The 19,826-nt window shown below is 45.0% G+C and overlaps 1 protein-coding gene across 18 annotated transcripts in view; it reads left to right on the top strand.

Annotated features, from left to right (window-relative positions):
• The window catches only part of Cacna1b (calcium voltage-gated channel subunit alpha1 B), a 168,944-nt gene that overhangs the window by 54,942 nt on the left and 94,176 nt on the right, over window positions 1-19,826 (top strand). For all 18 annotated transcript variants that reach the window (XR_004118471.1, XM_031369260.1, XM_031369259.1 and 15 more), the window contains exons 11-15: window positions 6,281-6,490; window positions 10,055-10,167; window positions 12,989-13,101; window positions 15,557-15,688; window positions 15,914-15,986. Coding sequence is in view for 17 of the 18 variants with exons in the window: in XM_031369260.1 (XP_031225120.1) it covers window positions 6,281-6,490; window positions 10,055-10,167; window positions 12,989-13,101; window positions 15,557-15,688; window positions 15,914-15,986 (641 nt within the window). In the remaining variant the exon portion in view is untranslated. The remainder of the gene's footprint in view (window positions 1-6,280; window positions 6,491-10,054; window positions 10,168-12,988; window positions 13,102-15,556; window positions 15,689-15,913; window positions 15,987-19,826) is intronic.

Below are 19,826 nucleotides of genomic sequence, written 5' to 3'. Positions count from 1 at the left end.
TTTGTTTTTTTGTTTTTTTGTTTTTTTTAAAGTTAATTTTGTATCCAGCCACTTTGCTGAAGGGGTTTATTAGTTTTAGGAGTTCTCTGGTAGAATCTTTTATGTGAACTATGTTCATATCAGCTTTATTTGTAATAGCCAGAAACTGGAAACAACCCTGATATCCCTCAACTGAAGAGTGGATAAAGAAAATGTGGTTCATCTACAGAATCGAATACTAATCAGCTATTAAAAAAAGGACATCATGAAATTTGCAGGCAAAAATTCTATTAGAACACTCTTAGCTTAGTCACTAAGATCAACAATTATGTATACTTATGTATACTATCATATTGTCTGCAAATAGTGATACTTTGACTTCTTTCCAATTTTTATCCCCTTCGTCTTTCAGTTGTCTTATTGCTCTAGCCTGGACTTCAACTACTATGTTGACTAGATATGGAGAGAGTGGATAGCCTTTTCTTGTCCCCAATTTTAATGGAATTGCTTTAAGTTTCTCTCCATTTAAATTGATGTTGGCTATTGACTTGCTATCTATTGACTTTATTGTATTTAGGTATATGCCTTGTATCCCTGATCTCTCCAATACTTTTAATGTGAAGGGGAGTTAGATTTTGTCAAAGGCGTTTTTCAGCATTTAATGAGATGATCATGTGTTTTTTTTCTTTTAGTTTGTTTATATCATGGACTATGTTGACTTTTTTTTTTTTTTAATTGAACCATCCCTGCATTCCTGGGATAAAACCTACTTGATCATGGCGGATGATGTCTTTGATGTGTTCTTGGATTCGGTTTGCGAGTATATTATTGAGTATTTTTACATCAGTGTGTATAAGGAAGATTGGTCTGAAATTTCTTTTTTTGTTGAGTCATCATGTAGTTTAAGTGTCAGGGTGACTGGCCTCATAAAATGAGTTTGGCAATGTTCCTTCTGTTTCTGTTTTGTGGAATAGTTTGAGGAGTATTGGTATTAGCTCTTTGAAAGTCTGGTAGAGTTCTGCACTAAAACCATCTAGACCTGGGCTTTTTTTGGTTGGGATACTTTTAATGACTGCATCTATTTTCTTGGGGGTTATAGGACTATTTAGATAGTTTACCTGATCTTGATTTAACTAAGTGGTATCTGTCGAGAAAATTATCCATTTCTTTTAGATTTTCAGATTTTGTGAAGTACAGGTTTTTAAAGTAAGACTTAATGATTCTTTGAATTTTCTCAGTGTCTGTTGTTGTCTCCCTTTTCATTACTGATTTTTAAAATTTGGATACTGTCTCTCTGCCTTTTAGTTAGTTTGGCTAAGGGTTTTTTACCTTTTTGATTTTCTCAAAGAACCAGCTCTTGGTTTCATTTTCTCTTTGTTTCTAATTTATTGATTTCAGCCCTGAGTTTGATTATTTTCTGCCATCTACTTCTCTAGGGTGTGCTTGCTTCTTTTGTTCCTGGAGTTTTTAGGTGTGTTTAAAAATTGCTAGCATGAGGACTCTCCAATTTCTTTGTGAAGGCATTCAATGCTGTGGAACTTTCCTGTTAGCACTGCTTTCATTTTGCCCCATAAGTTTGGATATGCTGTGCCTTCATTTTCATTGAATTCTAGAAAGTCTCTAATTTCTTTGTTTTTTTCCTGACCCAGAGATTATTGAGTAGAGAGTTGTTCAGTTTTTATGAGTTTGTAGACTTTCCTCTGTTTCTGTTGTTGTTGAAGTCCAGCTTTAATCCATGGTGGTCTAGTAAGATATAAGGAGTTATTTTAATATTCTTGTATCTGTTGAGGATTGCTTTGTGACTGACTATATGGTCAATTTTAGAGAATGTTCTATGAGGTGCTATGAAGAAGGTATATTCTTTCGTATTTGTGTTCTCTAGCTATCTGGATGTTCAAAATTGAGATGTCATCTTGGTGGACTTTTCCTTTGATGGGGATGAAGTGCCTTTCCCCATTTCTTTTGATTACCTTTGGGTGAAATCTATTTTATTAGGTATTAGAATGGCTACACCAGCTTGTTTCTTGGGACCATTTGCTTGGAAAACCTTGTTCCAGCCTTTTACTTTTAGGTAGTGTCTATCTTTGTTGCTGAGGTGTGTTTCTGGTATACAGTAGCATGATGGAGCCTGTTTACACATCTACTCTCTTAGCCTGTGCCATTTATTAGGGAATTGGTACCATTGATGTTGAGAGATATTAATGAACGATGATTGTTATTTCCTGTTATTTTGATGGTAGTGGTCTTAAGGTATGTGTGTGTTTCTTTTCTTTTGGTTTTGCTAGTGTGGAATTATTTATTTCTTGTGTTGTCTGGGTATAGTTAGCCTCTTTATGTTGGAGTTTTCCTTCTAGTATCCTCTGTAGTGCTGGATTAGTGGAAAGATATTATTTAAATTTGAGTTTGCCATGGAATATCTTGTTTTGTGTGTGTGTGTGTGTGTGTGTGTGTGTGTGTGTGTGTGTGTGTGTGGTGATTGAAAGTTTTGATAGGTATAGTAGTCTGGGCTGGCATCTGTGATCTCTTAGAGACTGTAAAACACTGCCCTTCTGGCTTTTAAAGTCTCTGTTAAGGAGTCTGATATAATTCTATTATATCTGCTTTATGTGTTACTTGGCCTTTATTCCTTGCAGCTTTTAATATACTTTCTTTGTTCTATACATTTAGTGTTTTGATTATTATGTGGTGGTAGGATTTTCTTTTTTGGTCTAGTCTATTTGGTGTTCTGTACACTTTTTATATGTTTATAGGCATCTATTTCTTTAGGTTAAGGAAATTTTCTTCTATGATTTTGTTAAGATTGTTTCTGTACCTTTGTGTTGGGATCTTTTCCTTCTTCTATTCCTCTTATTCTTAGGTTTGACCTTTTCATAGTGTCCCAAATTTCCTGAATGTTTTGCGTTAGAAATTTTTTTAGATTTAGCATTTTCTTTGACTGATGTATCATTTTTTTCCATTGTGTCTTTTACGCCTGAGATTCTCTCTTCCATCTCTTGTATTCTGTTAGTGATACTTGTGTCTGTAGTTCCTGTTTTCTTTCTTAGATTTTCCATATCTAAGATTCCTTCAGTTCATATTTTCTTTATTGCTTCTATTTCCATTTTCAGATCTTAACCAGTTTTTTTTTTCATTTCTTTCACCTGTTTGATTATATTTTCCTGTATTTCTTTATATCTATTCATCTCCTCTTTAAGGGCCTCTACCTGCTTGATTGTATTTTCATGTATTTCTTTAAGGGACTTATTTGTTTCCTCTTTAAAGGCCTCTATCATCTTCTTAAGATTAAATCTAATGTCATTTTCCTGCGATTCAGGTGTGTTAGGTTATCTAGGGCTTGCTATAGTAGAATACCTGGGTTCTGGTGGTACCATATTGTTCTGGCTTTGGTTGATTGTGCTCTTATGTTGGCCTTTAGCCATCTGGTTGTCCCTGGTGTTGACAGGCCTTATAGTCCCTAATAGGGGTAGGCTTCTGGAGCTTCAGGTAGAGCTAGTAGTCCCTGATGGCAGCAGGCCTCTGGGATTATAGGTAGAGCTGGTTGTCCCTGGTGGCCACAGGCCTGGGATTACAGGTAACAGTGTGGCCTGGAAGATCAATATGTAATTTTCAATGCCACATTCTGGGCATCTTGGTTGGAAGAATGCTTGGAACTCTCTTTCTTCTTAGTGGTCTTAGATAGTAATGACAGTATGAATCTTTGTGTGTACCTTTCATACAGCCTGGCACATATCATCCATTCATGTATCTGTGTCTGCATGTTGTTGAATAAGTCATGATGAGGGCCAATGAGGACTCTCTATTCACGAATGCTCCCTTAGTTGAATGGAGGGAGTCTCTGTGTGCAACTGGTTCACTGGGTCCTGCTGTCTTTCAGGAGTTATTTTAACTTTCCAATACATATAGCTCAAAGATATCAGATCTTGCTTTTCTTAAGAGGCATACTTTCATTATAGGTCATACATATTGACACCTGGAAAACACAGAAAAGTGAAAAAGAGTGCCAGTCTCTATGGTTTTTCCTTTATAACCTACAGCATGAATGCTGTATTTACCAGAGACCTCACATGAGCATGCATTAGCTGTTTGCTGGGAAATTCAGCCCAGAGATCCAGGTTTACAAAGTGTCCTAGAGGGATATTGGCCTTATTGCCCGTGCTTCCTGCCCAAGCACTCCAGGGTTCACTGTATTTGCAGCTGGCAACTCTATTTTTTTGGAGCCGAGGAACAGAAAAGTTCCCAGGTTATGCCGAGGGCCCTGTCTTGCTTTGAGTGTGTGTTTAGAGTGAGGAGCTAGGGGACTGCAAGGGCATTTGTGGGGAGAGGAGTGTGGCTTTGTCATAGTTGATCATGTATGCTGTGTGACTGAGCCGTTGTGAGGCCTTCATACATGAGTCTTGCTACCTCTCTCTTGAATGGAATGGTGAGCTGGGTATGGGTGGCCTTGCTGTCTCCCCTGAGACTTTGTTTAGTGACTCACTCACGGTGGTTTGCATGTCCTCTGTATTGTGGGTGGCCCTGTGCATGTACAGCTGTTCCTACTGTGTGACTGTTGAATATGTGAGCAACTGGTTGGATCTTCAGCCAGAGTGAGCCTGACCAGGTGCTAGATGTGTGCTGAATGTGCATGTGTGACTGTGAGGTTCCCATGTGATCATGTGAGTATGGAGGTATGGAGAGTCTGAGGCAGTGCCTTGCTCTACATGTCTTCTGTCTTTGCTTGTCTGCACCGAATGCTGTGCCTTCCCTAGGCCCTGATGCCTGTGAGAAGAACAGCCTCTTTTACAGCCCTTATCAGCACTGGCCTTTGAATGATTCAGCCCTGAGTTGTGGAAGTAGCCACTCACATGGTGCAGATGTGAGACTGAGGCTGGCCTCATGGGGGCTTGTGAGGGAGCACAGCCTTCGGTGGGTGATTGTTGGGGTGGCATCCAGGAACAGGCCCTTCACCGTTAAGGCCCTGGAAGTCTCACTTACTTATGGACTTCCTCTGGGTCCTGCCTATGGAGACATTCCTCTAGAGGCTCAGGGACTTGGCTCCATTTCCCCAGACTGATAATGTTTTCAGTGTGTCACTGAAAGCCTAGGTGTGTACACACTGGTATATGGAAATATGCACCCTGCATCCATTCAGAGAGACCCCAGGCTCAGACATTCAAGAGGCTTCTTAGCTGGGGCTCAGTGTGTTCTCAGAGGTACTCCTAGAAACACCTGTTATCTAGGCTCTCAGAACAGAAACTAGGACAGTAGTACAGACTTGAAGAAGATAAGTAGTAAAACTGTGCCCTTTACTACATCCACCCATCCAGAACCTTCAGGTACCCACAGACCAGTCTGAGCTGTGTCAGCATTTATTGAAACCATCTGTGTGAATAGGGCCCTGTAGCAAACAGTGATTGTTGGTGATGAGGTTATTGTAATTGTTGGGAGTGAGTTGAGGACCATATTTTAGATGGAGTGTCAGAAAAGCACATTGTATAAGTAACATTGAAACCCAAACCCAAACTCAGAAGTCAGTGAGGAGACCTGGAAAAGGCCAAGATGGAGCAGGAATAGTGAATGTTTAGAGGAGGAAGAAGGTGGCCATTTGGTTGCATAGAAGAGAGGAATCAGATTATAGCAGGGTGAGTAACCTTTCTAGATCATGAGTATTTAGCACTCTGAGCAAGACAGTAGCTGCCAGTACACATAAGCATTTAACTGTGTTCCAGAGGAACTGCTTAAGAAACAGGTGGTCAAGCCGGGCGGTGGTGGCGCACGCCTTTAATCCCAGCACTTGGGAGGCAGAGGCAGGCGGATTTCTGAGTTTGAGGCCAGCCTGGTTTACAGAGTGAGTTCCAGGACAGCCAGGGCTACACAGAGAAACCCTGTCTCAAAAAACCAAACCAACCAACCAACCAAACAAACAAAAAACAACAAAAAAGAAACAGGTGGTCAGTGGTTGCTGATCCTAGTTGATAGGGAAAAAGGGAAGGCCAGAGTCTTTAGAGCCCCCAGGCCACATTTCAAAGATGGTATAAATGGTGGGCTTATACCTTTGGGTAAAATCTTGGAATATACACAGAGGGTACCAGAGACATGGATTGTTGATCATCCAGTCTGGTACCCAGTAGCTCTGGACTCCCTAGTCTAAGAGTTGAGAAAGGGCTAGAATCCATGCAGGAGCCATGGAGGTAAGTGGCTCGGTGGCCTGTGCTCAGGAAGATGTCCTCAGAGTGGGCATGGACATGAAGGGGATGGTGGTGGGTGGTGCCTGTCCTGGTAGCCCATGGTTCCTGAGCCCTCATGAAAACTTGTTCTGCAGGGTCTCCCTTTGCTCGTGCCAGCCTCAAGAGTGGGAAGACGGAGAGCTCATCATACTTCCGGAGAAAGGAGAAGATGTTCCGGTTCTTTATCCGGCGTATGGTGAAAGCACAGAGCTTCTACTGGGTGGTACTGTGCGTGGTGGCCCTGAACACATTGTGTGTGGCCATGGTGCACTATAATCAGCCTCAGCGGCTTACCACTGCACTGTGTACGTATTCTAGTCCCTTCCCCCAGGCTCTCCCAATCACTACTCTAGCCTGCAAATCCTGGTACTGGATGTCCTGGATGCTACCCTATCTCTGCTGCATAGTCACTGGCCTATGTCTGGGGCCTGAAGATCCCCTGATCCTTAATTGATCTAGCTAGATCCCCATCTTGATTGTATATTGATATGAAATGAGGGCTTCTTATGGGAGTAGATCAGTGGCAAGCCAGGCTGGTAGACTCAGTCATCAGTGACTTAGTTTCTTGCCTCTTTGCCCTGAGGCTGCTATTGCCACCCTGGATGCCTATAGAGGCAGAGTTGGGCTTCTGCATTCTCCCAGGGATCTCCCGACCACTCTGTCTTTTAAACATGGGCCGAATTAGGGAGTTTCCAGGGCTGACCCACTGGGGTCAGCCAGCTTGGTATTTCATGTCCATGAGCCCCTCACCAGTTATTGGGACCTGAATTATGCTTAGCCGGTCCCAATTACAGTTCTGAGAAGGCAGAGAGGAAGACCTGGAGGTTTGAGACTTCCTATGCTTGTCTAACATTAGAACTGGTCCTCAGATGTTGAAGAGAACTATTACTGCTCTGCAGTCAATGTGCTGCTTTCCGTTGCTGCAGGGTTTGGCTATACTCACCCTTCTCATCTGCAGTGGGTACGGGAACTAGGACCCGTTTTCTGTTCACTTTCTCTAGAGGGATCCTGTGAGCCAAAAGTTTTCTAAGTCATTCAGAAGAGCCCCTTTTGACAGAGCAAGACTCCATTCTGGTCTCTCCTGGCTCAGTGTTACCTCCTGATGGCTGCCCTTATGTAACCACAGGCCTTATTCTATGGACCACTAAGGCTGCTCATCCCCTGAAGGGCTCCCATAAGATATAGGCACTGACAGCCCCAGGGTAGCCAGTCACATGCACCCATGTGCATATTATTTTGGGAGTAGGATTCTAGGTTGTAGCTTCCTAAAGTTCTGTGTTGAAATTGATTATTTGCCTCATAGGAAAAGGTGTAGAGGCAGCAGAGGCTAAAGGAATAGTGGTGTCACCAACCGCAAGCCTGAAGGTCAGGGATAGTGTGCATCATACAACAGCAGGCCCTGGCTCCAGGTTACCTGTCCAAGAGGTGGTTTGATATGTCAAGACTTTGCTTGGGACTGAGTTTATTGTTTCTGTTGGTTCTCTAGGCTCACATCCCATGTCTTCATGCCCCGTTGGGGTTAAGTGGGAACCAAAGATCTGATTCCTGTGCCCTGAGTTGTTCAGGCTTGTACTTCTCTCCTGGGAGCCAGTGGTATCCCAAGAGTCTTTAATGACAGAGTTTGCTGGCTAAGTAGGAGATATATACACATATATATGTACACACACACACACACACACACACACACATATATATATATATTTTATGGGGTATTGTCTGCTTGCATGCCTGATGTGCATGGGCATAAGGCTAGAAGTGCCCCAATGTTGGGTTAGGCCACAGATAGGCCTGCCAGAGATGTGCCCCTTGATGGTTTCTCTTCTCAGAGGTTTTCTGTAATTCCTGACTCTCTTGGCCTCAGTGAGGGAAAGTGGATGGAAGAAGGTGATCTGAATGTTTCTCCTTAGTGTTGAGGCTTTGTCTTTGGTGACTAGACTGACCAGTAAGGTAGGGCAGGCTTGCCAGAGTCTGAAGGCCTGCTATACCTGGAGCAGACCAGCTGGAGCTCTGCCACTCTACAGATGGGCTCTGTCCATCTGGTGCCCATCCCCAATGGTCCCAAAGCACTACCAGGGCCTTTGAAGCCAAAGCTCGGAGGTGAAGAGGAAAGCTTTTGAGACATCATCCCCTGAGTTTTACAAAGTCTAATGATAGACAGCATTCGACTCTCTTCCCATGACCTACTGGCCTCTTACTAGGAAAAAACAAAAACAAAAACCAAACAAACCAAACTACAACAACAACAAAAAACTAAAACATTTTTTTGTAGGAGTTAATTTTCTCCTTTTACAATATGGGTCCTGGGGACCAAGTTCAGGTTGTCAGGCTTGATGACAAGAGCCTTTGCCACTGAGCCATCTCACTGACCGTAGAAAAACACTTTTAATTATCTCTCTTTGATTCCCTTTAGCTTGTAAGTCTTGTACGTCCTAGAGAGAGCGATGACTGTTGTCTCCCAGGCCAGTTCCCAGCAGCTCTGGAGCCTGACAGTTGAATGAATAATGCATGAATTAAGGAAAGAATCCTTTCTTGCCTTAGAGGGAGGGTGTGGCCATCTTGACAGAATATAAGGACATTTCTGACCTCTTTCTCTGAAAGAAAGTTTAGCCCCTGACAATTCTTCTCAAGCCCTTTGTTTTTCTGAAAAGCAATATTGGTTCCTGAACAGCCTCACTTTAGTGTATAGGTGGCTGACGCCCCATTTCTATGGGGAGCCCAGTGGCACAGGAGTTGCTCTTGTAGGTATGCAGGTACTTTGGGCTTCAGATAGGAGTGTTGGGCCCTTCCATTCTGCTATGTGTCTCTTTTGTCTGCTGAGCTGTTTCAGGCTGTTATGTGTAGCTGTAGCTTTCCCCCTATATTTCATACCTGCTGACTAGCAACATTTAGGCTTGATGCTGGTCATTTGGGCGGTGTTAGGGCAGGGTCCTGTCTCTGCCCTCAGCCTACTTATTAGCACCCCGTGTTAGATACAAGTATCTGACAACTTTCACACAGGCTCCAGAGGGTGTGCTTACTCAATTAAGTAGTTCTTGGGTTATAAAATGGGTTTCCCTCTCTGCTTGTGTGGTGCTACAAAGCAAACATCTCAACTGCTGCAAAATTGACTAAGCATTTGGAGAGTGGTGAGAGTGCAGGTGACTCTCAGGGTGCGTTGGCATGGAGGAGTAGACTCTTTCATTATCTGTTTCATCAGGAAGCCCCATATTCTTGATATGTTGATAGTTGGCTAGTGGCTTTCTGGTGACAGGGATCTTGGAAAGTTGTCTTTCATTTTTTGTCATGACTTTGTTGTTTCTGTGGCTCTGCTCTGGGCTCTGAGTTACTGCCCTGATCAGAGGTCGCAAAAACTGTTGGTACCTTTAGTAGCTCATGCTAGATGGTTGGTGGAGAGGTTTCCATTTAGTCGAGGCAAACTCATAAGTAAAGTTCAAATCAAACATGGTTCTCGGGCTGGAGAGATGGCTCCGCCGTTAAAGGCTAGGCTCACAAACAAACATGGTTCTCTTGGGATCCTTAAGAAAGGCTGTTAGGAAGTTTTTATAGGAAGTCTTATGAGGAGGCTGAGATCCCTAATGGAGTTAGCTATCTAGAGCCTGGAGCCTTATTATGCCAGGCTCCTCTGAAGTATCTGGAGGCAGCTCGCTTAACCATTGAGCACTTGTTACCATACAGACTGGACCTGGTATGCCCTGTGATCTTTTAGTTCTTTATTCCCCTCCTGATCTGTGACCAGAGCAGGGGGCACAGAGCAAAGTTCAGGGGGTCAGAGGTGTGTGGCAGAGGGTCAGTAGTGTGGTGCTGCCAGGCTTGGTCAGAGGCCAGGTGAAGGGTCTGAATTAACCCTTCTCCTCTCTGACTTCTCCTAGACTTTGCAGAGTTTGTTTTCCTGGGTCTCTTCCTCACAGAGATGTCCCTGAAGATGTATGGCCTAGGGCCCAGAAGTTACTTCAGGTCTTCCTTCAACTGCTTTGACTTTGGGGTGAGTAAGATACCTCGCTAAGCCCTTTTGTCATGTCTGAGCTGTGCACAGACCCCTCCCCTATGTGTTTTCAGTGGGCTGAACTCTGTGATCCAGGGTGGGACAAGAGGCTGCATAGACACCGGGAGGGACTGGTTTGTAGAGGGAGGCCTATCCTAGCTCCATCTAGTGGCCAGTATGTCAGCAGCTGCTTTCCTGAAGGCTACGTATGCCCTTTCCTCCCTGATCCTATGTATAGACTAACAATTAATTAGTCAAGGTTCTGTAGCTCCTTCTGTGCCTAGGATCTTGCCACTTGGTAGCTCAGCTTTCCCAGTGTGCTAGGTAGGGGACTGTGGCCCAGCATCCTACCATCCTGCAGTCTGGCCCTGTGATTCTGGGAAAGAACAGTATGCTGTGCTAGTCTTACCATTTTGAAGAGTGTGTGGTAGGCGTGGTCTGGTCTCTTCCTAACCTCTATGGGTCAAAGAGGTCTCAGTGATAACTGTTACTGTTGCTCACCCTTAGAGTAGAGAGCAGGCTCAGAGTAGAATCATACAATAGAGCATGCAGGATGTTCCTAGCCCAAAGCCCCAGGATTGGTCCTGTTGGCACCAGCCTAGGTGATGAATGGAACTCCTTAGCTGTGTGGAATGACTTGGAATCCTGGACGTGGACAGGGAGGAGGGCTTAGCCCAGATGGAAGGAAATTTCAGCATAGCTTTAAGTTTTCCTCTTCTCAAACTCAGGTTGCAGTACTTGAGGTCTTCAGTCTGTTGAGTTGTGAAACTGTGACAAGTGCTCTCTTTCACCTCAGGATCCTGCTTCACAGGAGCAGTGGGATAAGCTAACTTTCACAGGCACTTCTACTCAGAACAGGGTTTGTAGGGAGCACAGAGGAGCCACAGGTACAGAAGTGAAGGAATGCCCGTAGTCTCAGCTGCTGCTTGCAGCCTGGGTGTCCACAGGGTTCTGGGTTCTGCCCGTGGAGCTCTCTTTTTCTATGAGAAGTAGTGCGTATGTGCAGCTAGACAGTTTTCTCAGCCTGCCCTATCAGTAGAGATGCAAAAGGTACAATTTTTTTAAAAGATTTAATTTTAATTTTAATGTTTTTTGTGTGTAGGTGCCTATGGAGGCTAGAGGTGTCAAATGTCCCCAGAGCTGGACTTACAAATTGTTACGACCATTCACTGTGGGTACTGGGAAGCAAACTCAGGCCCTCTGCAAGATCAGGCCATGTTCTTAACTCAATAGGAAGCCCTCTGCAAGATCAGGCCATGCTCTTAACTACTGAGCATTCTCTGTAGCCCCAGGGACCTAGTTTGTTTTTTATTGCCTTGGTGCTTTGCAGTCAACCTGGTATGCATTTACCTGCACTTTTAAAAAGGGCATATTGGAGCTGGGTGGTGGTGGTGGTGCATGTCTTTAATCCCAGCACTTGGGAGGCAGAGGCAGGTGGATTTCTGAGTTTGAGGCCAGCCTGGTCTACAGAGTGAGTTCCAGGACAGCCAGGGCTACACAGAGAAACCCTGTCTTGAAAAAACAAAAAAAACCAAAACCAACCAACCAAACAAAAGCATATTGGGCCTGTGAGGCCATTTTTATGTCTATGTTATAGACCTTCTTGGTGTTTACCCCATTAGATCAACTCCTACAGAATATGTCCTCTATTCATGTTTGCTTGAGATATATTACGGTTAGCATCCTTTAGCATCCTGGAGGACTCACTGTCTTAGGAGCAAGCATGGACTATATCCTAGTCTCTAAGTTCTTCAGTACAGAGTTGTTAGTACACCCCAATCTCTTACTCCTGAGGACTTTGTAACTCCTTTATGACTGACTGGCCCGTAAGTCACACGAGTGGGAGTCATACCTTGATTCCCTGTCAGAACTGCCTTTTGCCCTTTTTCAGGTCCACTGAAGTCATAGTGCTGTTCTTGGCATCATCTTTAGACCATGCCCTTTCTAAATGTTGGTACCACTTGGTATCTGTAAAGGCTGGGCATCTTCTGAACCAGCAGGTTCTAGTTCCCTTCTGTTAGATTGTCCTTGTCTTTATGTTTGGCCTAAGCAGAAAGATAGTCCAGTTACTTGGCTTGTAAATCTCCAGAGGCAGATTATACCTCACAGTTTATTGAGCTCATTTTCTATGTTCCCACAGCTATAAGCAACTGTGGCCAGACTTCTTGCCAGGGGACCATGGCACATACCTCCTGTGGCTGTCAAGATTTTCCTTGTGTCCTTGTAGGTCCTGATGGGCAGTGTTCTCAGTGTCCAGGGCACTTGGCACATTCACTGACAGGTCACTCAGAACTTGTTCTCTGGCTCCAAAACTACTACTTACTACTTTTTTGTTTTATGATAACAGTATACTACTGTGTTTCTAGAACCCATGTTGATTTTTCCTACTTGGAAAGCAGTGTCTCAGTGGTGACTGGCTTAAGGCAACAAATGCATCATGCTTCACTGTGAGGGAAAAGTTCCAATGTGATGCACCTGAAGGCCTCTGGCTCACTCTCTAATGAGGCCTTAGTTATCCCAGTTCCATCTTGGGGCTATTGACCAGGCTCATGGCCCTGCCTGCCACAAGCTCTGTCCCTGGTCACCTGAGCCTCTCTCTCCACGGGCTACTACAGTGCTCCAGGAAGAAGAGCCCAGGGCAGCAAGATAGACAACATGACATCTGTGGCTTGTGCAATTGGAGAGTAGGGTGGGTATTTACTGAGAGATGGAGCCACACTAGCGCTCATGCCCGGACATGAGCACATGCATGTCAGTTTCACCCGTGTATGCTCAGGTGTCCAGATACAGATGTGCCCTGTGTTGGTGCTGTTTGTTACAGGTGATTGTGGGGAGTATCTTTGAAGTAGTCTGGGCTGCCGTCAAGCCAGGAACCTCCTTTGGAATCAGTGTGCTGCGGGCTCTCCGACTGCTGAGGATCTTTAAAGTCACCAAGTATGTCGTCGTCCGTGTGCTCCTGTCTGGGGGATGGGTAGAGGCAGCATGTGAGGTTGGAACATAGGGGATGGCGGGTATCTCAGAGCACACCGGGGATGGCGGGTGTCTCAGAGCACACCGGGGATGGTGGGTGTCTCAGAGCGTCTTCGGTGCCTTTTGGCTTAAGTACAATATTGTTTGTGAGACAGCACATGCAGGGCCATCATGGAGAGAGCCTTCGGGCCTCAGGGCATCCTTAGGGCTGTCCTTAGTGGCGGCAGGGCTGTGGTCACTTCCCTGGTTCTCTATTTTGTGGCACCTGCAGTTTTATTCCATCTTCTCTTAAAGCTACCAGTTTTATCTTCCAGGCCTTCAAAAGTGACTTTATGGTGAATAGAGAAACCAGAAATCCTTGTTTCTTTAAAACAACAACAAAAAGATATACCTAGAGGTTGTCAATATTAAGTAAACAGAGTAAGTCATATTTAGAGAGACACATATTATATGATTGTTCTCGTAGACAAGACTGGGGGAAGGAAGGGAAGGAAAGGAGCTGGAGAGACTGAGGTGTGGATGTGGTAAAAATGCATGATGTATTTGAATGAAAATGTCTATGTATACATACTAGGAAAAATAGGAGAAAGCAGAAGCTCTCAGAAATCTTTCTGTTGTCCTGTCCCAGGCTTGCCCACCTACTGTGCAGAGGGTGGGAGCCTTGGCCCTGACCTCATGGCAGCCAGCATGGTGCCTACATGGCTCTTTTTCCTAGGCTTGATTTCTCCACCTTCCTGATCCCAGTTTTGGTAATTATGATAGTAACTAGACTCAGTTTTCAGTTCCATTTCACATAAATCTTAACTCTGGAAGAAAGTTGCTTCCTTTGTACACGAGGAGCCTGAAGCCTAGGGAGGAGACGTGGGATGGATCACAGGGACAAGACCCTCTTCTTCCCATCAACGATGCAGGAGGGAAGAGTGGGAGGATCTCCACAATGCTCCTAGCAGTAGTAGAGGCTGCTGTGGGCTGAGCCTGCTCATGTATCAGAAGTCCTTGTGCTTTGTGCCGTCCCAACAGCTGTGGCACCAAAAGATGTTCACACTAAGTCCAGGCAGCACCTGTACTTACAGTTACCTCCCAGGTCGACTGAAGTTCTGCTAGGCCTTTCCAGCTGTTTTAAATCCAAACTCCAAACCATCTGAGGACAGAGATGCAAGAACGGAGAAGAGGTTTATGCAGGAATTCTGTCCAGCTAGGTTGACGAGTATGCTGAGCATGCCATTTGACCCATTCTCTGTCTCCCTTGAGCACCTGTGGTGTACTGGTAAGAGAAGGTCCCCTGAAATGCTTTTACCCAAGTCTTAGGCCTTCAGATCTTCCCCAAGAGGTCAGTGACCCTGTTTTGAGGCAGGTTGTCTCTTTCCAGGCCAGAAGGCAAGGCACTTCGAAGTTTTCTAATACTTCTGAATCTACACATGTTTCTTGTAGGAGAGGCTATGGAGGGCATCTGGGCCATTGTCATGGGAACCAGGGGGAAGGAGCATGTAGCAGTGCAACCAGAAGACCCTAGGAAGGCAAGCACAGGGAGGCTTGCACCCGTTCTGCTGTCCCTCATCCCTTGTGTCAGAGTGACAGAAGAGCAGGTGTAAAGGTGCAATGGCAGGTGGCATGTCTCCTGGGAGAAACATTCTAGGGGCTGGGGTGACAGCCTGTCACTTAGCAGCAAAATCATTACAGTATAGATGGGCCCTGTATGCCATGAAGATTAGTTGTGAATGAGGGAGTTATATCTTTTCTTCAAGGAGTATGGCAAAGCAACCTTAAGAAGTGCCAGGTCAGCCGGGCACTGGTGGTGCACGCCTTTAATCCTAGCACTTGGGAGGCAGAGGCAGGCGGATTTCTGAGTTCGAGGCCACCCTGGTCTACAGAGTGAGTTCCAGGACAGCCAGGGCTATACAGAGAAACCCTGTCTTGAAAAACAAAACAAACAAACAAACAACCCCTCAACAACCCCCCCCCCCAAAAAAAACAACAAAAAACAACCAAAAGTGCCAGGTCAGCCATATCTTGGCTAGCCAATTGGGTGGTAAGGAGCTAGAGCAGTGGTTCTCAACCTGTGGCTCACGACCCCTTTCCCAGGGGTCGCATTTCAGCTATCCTGCATACCAGATGTTTACATTGTGATTCAAAACAGTAGCAAAATTACAGTTGTGAAGTAGCAACAGAATAATTTTATGGCTGGAGATCACCACAATATGAGGAACTGTATTGAGGGGTTGCAGCATTAGGAAGGCTGTGACCACTGAGCTAGAGGTTGGGAAGTATAGTCTGGGGCTGGACCTGACCGCCTGACAGGCAGTGGCGTCTTTTTCTTCATAGGGAGGCTGGCGCTTGTGTTGAATACAGGGAGCCTGGGTGAGTGTGAAACAGCACTGAGGTGGCCCGCTAGGCTTCAGCCCTCCTTCCTGTCCCTCAGGTATTGGAACTCCCTGAGGAACCTGGTGGTTTCCCTCCTCAATTCCATGAAGTCCATCATCAGCCTTCTCTTCCTGCTTTTCCTCTTCATCGTGGTCTTCGCTCTGTTGGGGATGCAGCTGTTTGGGGGACAGTAAGTAGCCTCAGATTAGGAGGGCAGGCCAGGGACCCTGGGGAGGCTGAGCTCAGAGCACACTGCCACCCCGGGCCTTTCCATCTGCCTCCTTCCTGAAGGCTTTCTGATGGGGCCATGAATTTGGAGGGTTTCAGTGCCAGCAATGAGCACGTTGATGTCAGGGGACTGGTCCCCAGGCTCCTGATGGGACTTACTCTATTCAAGACTTCTCTGTTTCCTCAGGTTCAACTTTCAAGATGAGACTCCAACCACCAATTTTGATACCTTCCCAGCTGCCATCCTCACTGTCTTTCAGGTGAGGCTTCTTGGTCTGTCCTTGCTTCTCATCTCCCCGAGGAGTGAGGAAAGAGTTAGTGAAATTAAAGGTCCCACATTTAAGCATAACCTCACAACAAAAGATGAGCCTTGGTAGGTCCTGGGCCTGGTATCAAGGGAAAGTAGGTTGCTACTGGGAGTGTGGGGGTGGTAAGTTTGGTCTTGGGTTGTTTGGTCTGTGAGCTACCACTTCATCAATTTATCAGGGCTGAGGTGGAAGGGTGAAGTTTCCATACCCTGTCTGTGTCTACTTCATCAGTTCATCAGTTCATTAGCTCTAAGGCTGCTTGTCTTCTATCGTCAGAGAGAAAGTAAAGCTCTTCCTGAACCTCTCTTGTTTGGTCTCAGGCCCAGTGGCCCCATTCTCTTTCATCCTGGGGTATGTGCCCCCTGGAAAGCTGTGGCTGTGGGCCAATTTGATGGGAGCCTTATTGGCTCCAGTGATCACCTGGTTCTTGCTTGGATACCTTGTCTAAGAGTGGTAGGATAGGAGGAGCTGTTGGCCTATCCAGACTGATAGGCTGGATGGGGCTTAGCTCAGATCTTGGCCTCTGAAAGGGGTGACCTAAGCCCAGATCTGAGTCTACATGTGTGGAAGAGCCTCTGCTCCCCCTCTCGGGGAGGGCATGTTTCTGGCCGATGATCTAGATACAACTAACAACTGGCCAAGAGAATTCTGTGGTTCTAGGATTTATATCCATGCCCTATCCTTGGATTCCCCAAGTGACTCTGTCCTTACTCTCTTTCTCTCAATGATACCTTAGCTTGCTAACAGGTCAATAGCTTCCAAAGTTTGAGTCTCTAGTGTAGGTTAGGGCCTATTAGCCTCTGGAGATAGAGATGTGTTGCTTCAGCCTGGGTCCTGGCAGAGTCCACTGTGTCTGCTTGGGGATTAAATACTCATGATGGGAAGGAGTGTTTTCTTATGGGTCATGGAGCTAGAGTACCCAGGCACCAAGGAAGGAAGGCTGGCAGAATCACACCCCAGGCCTGCAGTGAGCATGCTAAGAGAGCAGTTCCCAGAGATTCGGAGGCTAGGTTAGAGGACTTTATAAGCAAACAGGCTTTGGCAGGTTCTAGCCAATCAGAGCCATGGTATGGCTCCAGACCATGGTGGGATAGTCTTAGTGTATCTCTGCCTTTTGTATTTTTTTTCCAGGAAAGGAACTAAATGCATAGTTAAGAGAACTGGGCCTTTTTATCCAAAGGGTTCTGACTAGACCTCCATTCTAGTTTGCTTTCTGATGCTGTAATTAACACTATCAGCAAAAGGAACTTGGAGAGAAACGGTTTGTTTGGCTTACACACTCCTGGGTTATGGTCCATTACTGAGGGAAGCAGGAGTAGGAATTGAGGCAGGGGCAAAGAAAGGTAGGACTGCTCTGCTTTCAGTTTCAGGGTCAGCTACCTGTCTTCTAACTCCCAGGACCACCTGCCCAGAGGTGACACCACCCACAGTGGGATGGGACCTCCTTCATCAATCAGTAATGGAGAAAATGCCACACAGACCAATCTGAGAATACCTTCCCTTGAAGTTCAAGGTGACTAGAACTGGCCAGTGCAGCCTCACATACCTTCTGCTCTGAGCACAGCAACAGGACAGTAGCAGAGGGGCTGCGTGCCACTGCACCAGTGCTGTGCACATTTGGTTAGGCACTGTGAATACTGGAGGAGGCTAGAGATGTGGATTGACTATCCTGTCCTTAACAGGATGTCTTTGGACTGGAGTCTTAAGATCCAGGAAGGGAGACCCTGCCTCTGGACTAGGATGAAAGTGTGGGTGGGAGGTTGCAAAGAGGGAAGAAAAAAAAACCTTTTAGTTTTCTCATGGGAGCTTGCAGGTTAAATACTGTGAAATCCTGATACCCTGGAGGGGACAAGCATCCATGGTTGGGAGGTGAGACTACTTTCAGAGAAAAAGGGATAACAGAGCAAGCGCGCTTGACTCTGACTTAGGTTAAGGGACAAGGAAGTACCCTCAAAATTCCCCAAACTGAGGAAAAGCACCTGAGACAAAGAACAAGAACTAAGTAGAAATCATGGAAATTAAAGTTATAGAAATTCAAGTTAAAAATATAGGCAGACTGCACTCTGGATTCAATCCAAGGCATGGTGGACAGGCAAGCTGGGAAAAGCAGGGTGCCTGCTGATTGTAGCATGGGAACAAGGGGTTTGTGCATTGAATATGCTGGACTTGAAGGTTAGAGGCGCTGGGGTCGAGATACAGCTGAGTGGTAGAGATTTTACCTAGCATGCGCTGTCTCCAAGTTCAGTTCCAGAAAATACAAAAGGAAATGAATAAGAAGATAGAGGAATGTTGTATCCTAGGCAGACTCAGAGAACAAGTGTTCATAGAGGCTGGGTCACTACTGATGCAGAAGACCACACTCTGAGGGCCACCCTGGGCTAGCATTTCATAGAAAAAGAATTTCAGAGGGTGGGTCCCCTGCTTCTCAGGGTCCCAGATGTCATCCTTTTTTTTTTCTTTCTTTCTTTCTTTTTTTTTTTTTTACAAGGAACTGCTGCGGGCTTCTGAGATGTCTCCATCCTGGCCTACTGCAGGCAGTCCCTGTCATTGTATGCTGTCCCCAGCAATAAACGAGTTCTCCCAAATATTTAGAGGTTATGTCAAGTGTGTGAACTGCAGAGAATATATAAGTTCCTCACTCACTCTGTGAGTCTAAAATATCATTGATTAGGAAATACTAAATGAGGACAGTATGAGAAAAGAAAAATTTATGTCATGATCACAGAGCAAATATATATATATATATATATATACATATATGTATATATATATATATATAATAATTGAGAGGTCAAATAAAGGCTTAAGCCTTTCTTCAAAAACTAGGTATGGTTGCTCCTATGTATAATTACAGCCCTCAGGAGGGTGAGGCATGAGGGCTGTGTATTTGAGGCAAGCCTGGGCTGTATATCAAGGAGTCCCCCACAAAGGAGAGCAGAACCATAAAATAATAAGAAACAAAAGAAAAAAAGTCTTCATTATTACCTTGGATCTTTCTTAGACTACAAGACAACTTGATGTTAGGAAGTTCTTGAATATTCCATGCTAAGGAAGAGGCATTTGAATGAGACCAAACACATCTGGCAGGGTACAAGGCAAGTGTGTAGAGTCTAGCAGGTTATACAGTCTCAGGAGCCTTAAAGCAGTAGGATGAGAACAAAACTGAAGATTTTTTTTTAGAATTGACAAGAAAAGAAAATACTTATTAAAAACAAAATATATGTACTGCCTTTGCATGTGGAGTGGGTAAGTTGGTTAGTCATACAGAGAACATGGGACTGGGTTGGCGAGGTGGCTTGTTGGGGAAGAGCACTTGCCATGCAACCTGACAATCTGAGTCCCAGAGCTTACATACAGTTAGAAGGAAGAATGAACTAACACATCTGCCTTGACCTCTTGACCTCTGCACATATACCGTAGCATGCATGTACTGTCCAGATCTCTTAATTGGAAAATTGAAAAAAAAAAAAAACACAAGCGGGATTTATTTCTACATTGTACCTGATATGAAAAATGAGCAAGTCAAAAAATTTTAGAGCACACATGGTGCAGGGAAGGTATTATAAAGAACATACAAACACACAGCCAAAGGTAGTAACCAAGCAATTTGGTGCACTAGAAGACACCACTGAAATACTTTTAAAAATCTAGAGGCAGGGAGATCATTTTAGTGTCAGCAAATAACAAAGGATTAGTTTCTAGAACGTATTGAGAACAGTTTAAATCAAAGAGTAGAGGTTCTGTAGTAGGAGAAGGGTAAGACACAGACCAATAGCAAAGCAAAGGAAAGAC

This window comes from Mastomys coucha, unplaced genomic scaffold, assembly GCF_008632895.1.
Source record: "Mastomys coucha isolate ucsf_1 unplaced genomic scaffold, UCSF_Mcou_1 pScaffold15, whole genome shotgun sequence".
Classification (NCBI taxonomy): Eukaryota; Metazoa; Chordata; class Mammalia; order Rodentia; family Muridae; genus Mastomys; species Mastomys coucha.
This window is presented reverse-complemented; position numbering and strand designations above follow the sequence as displayed.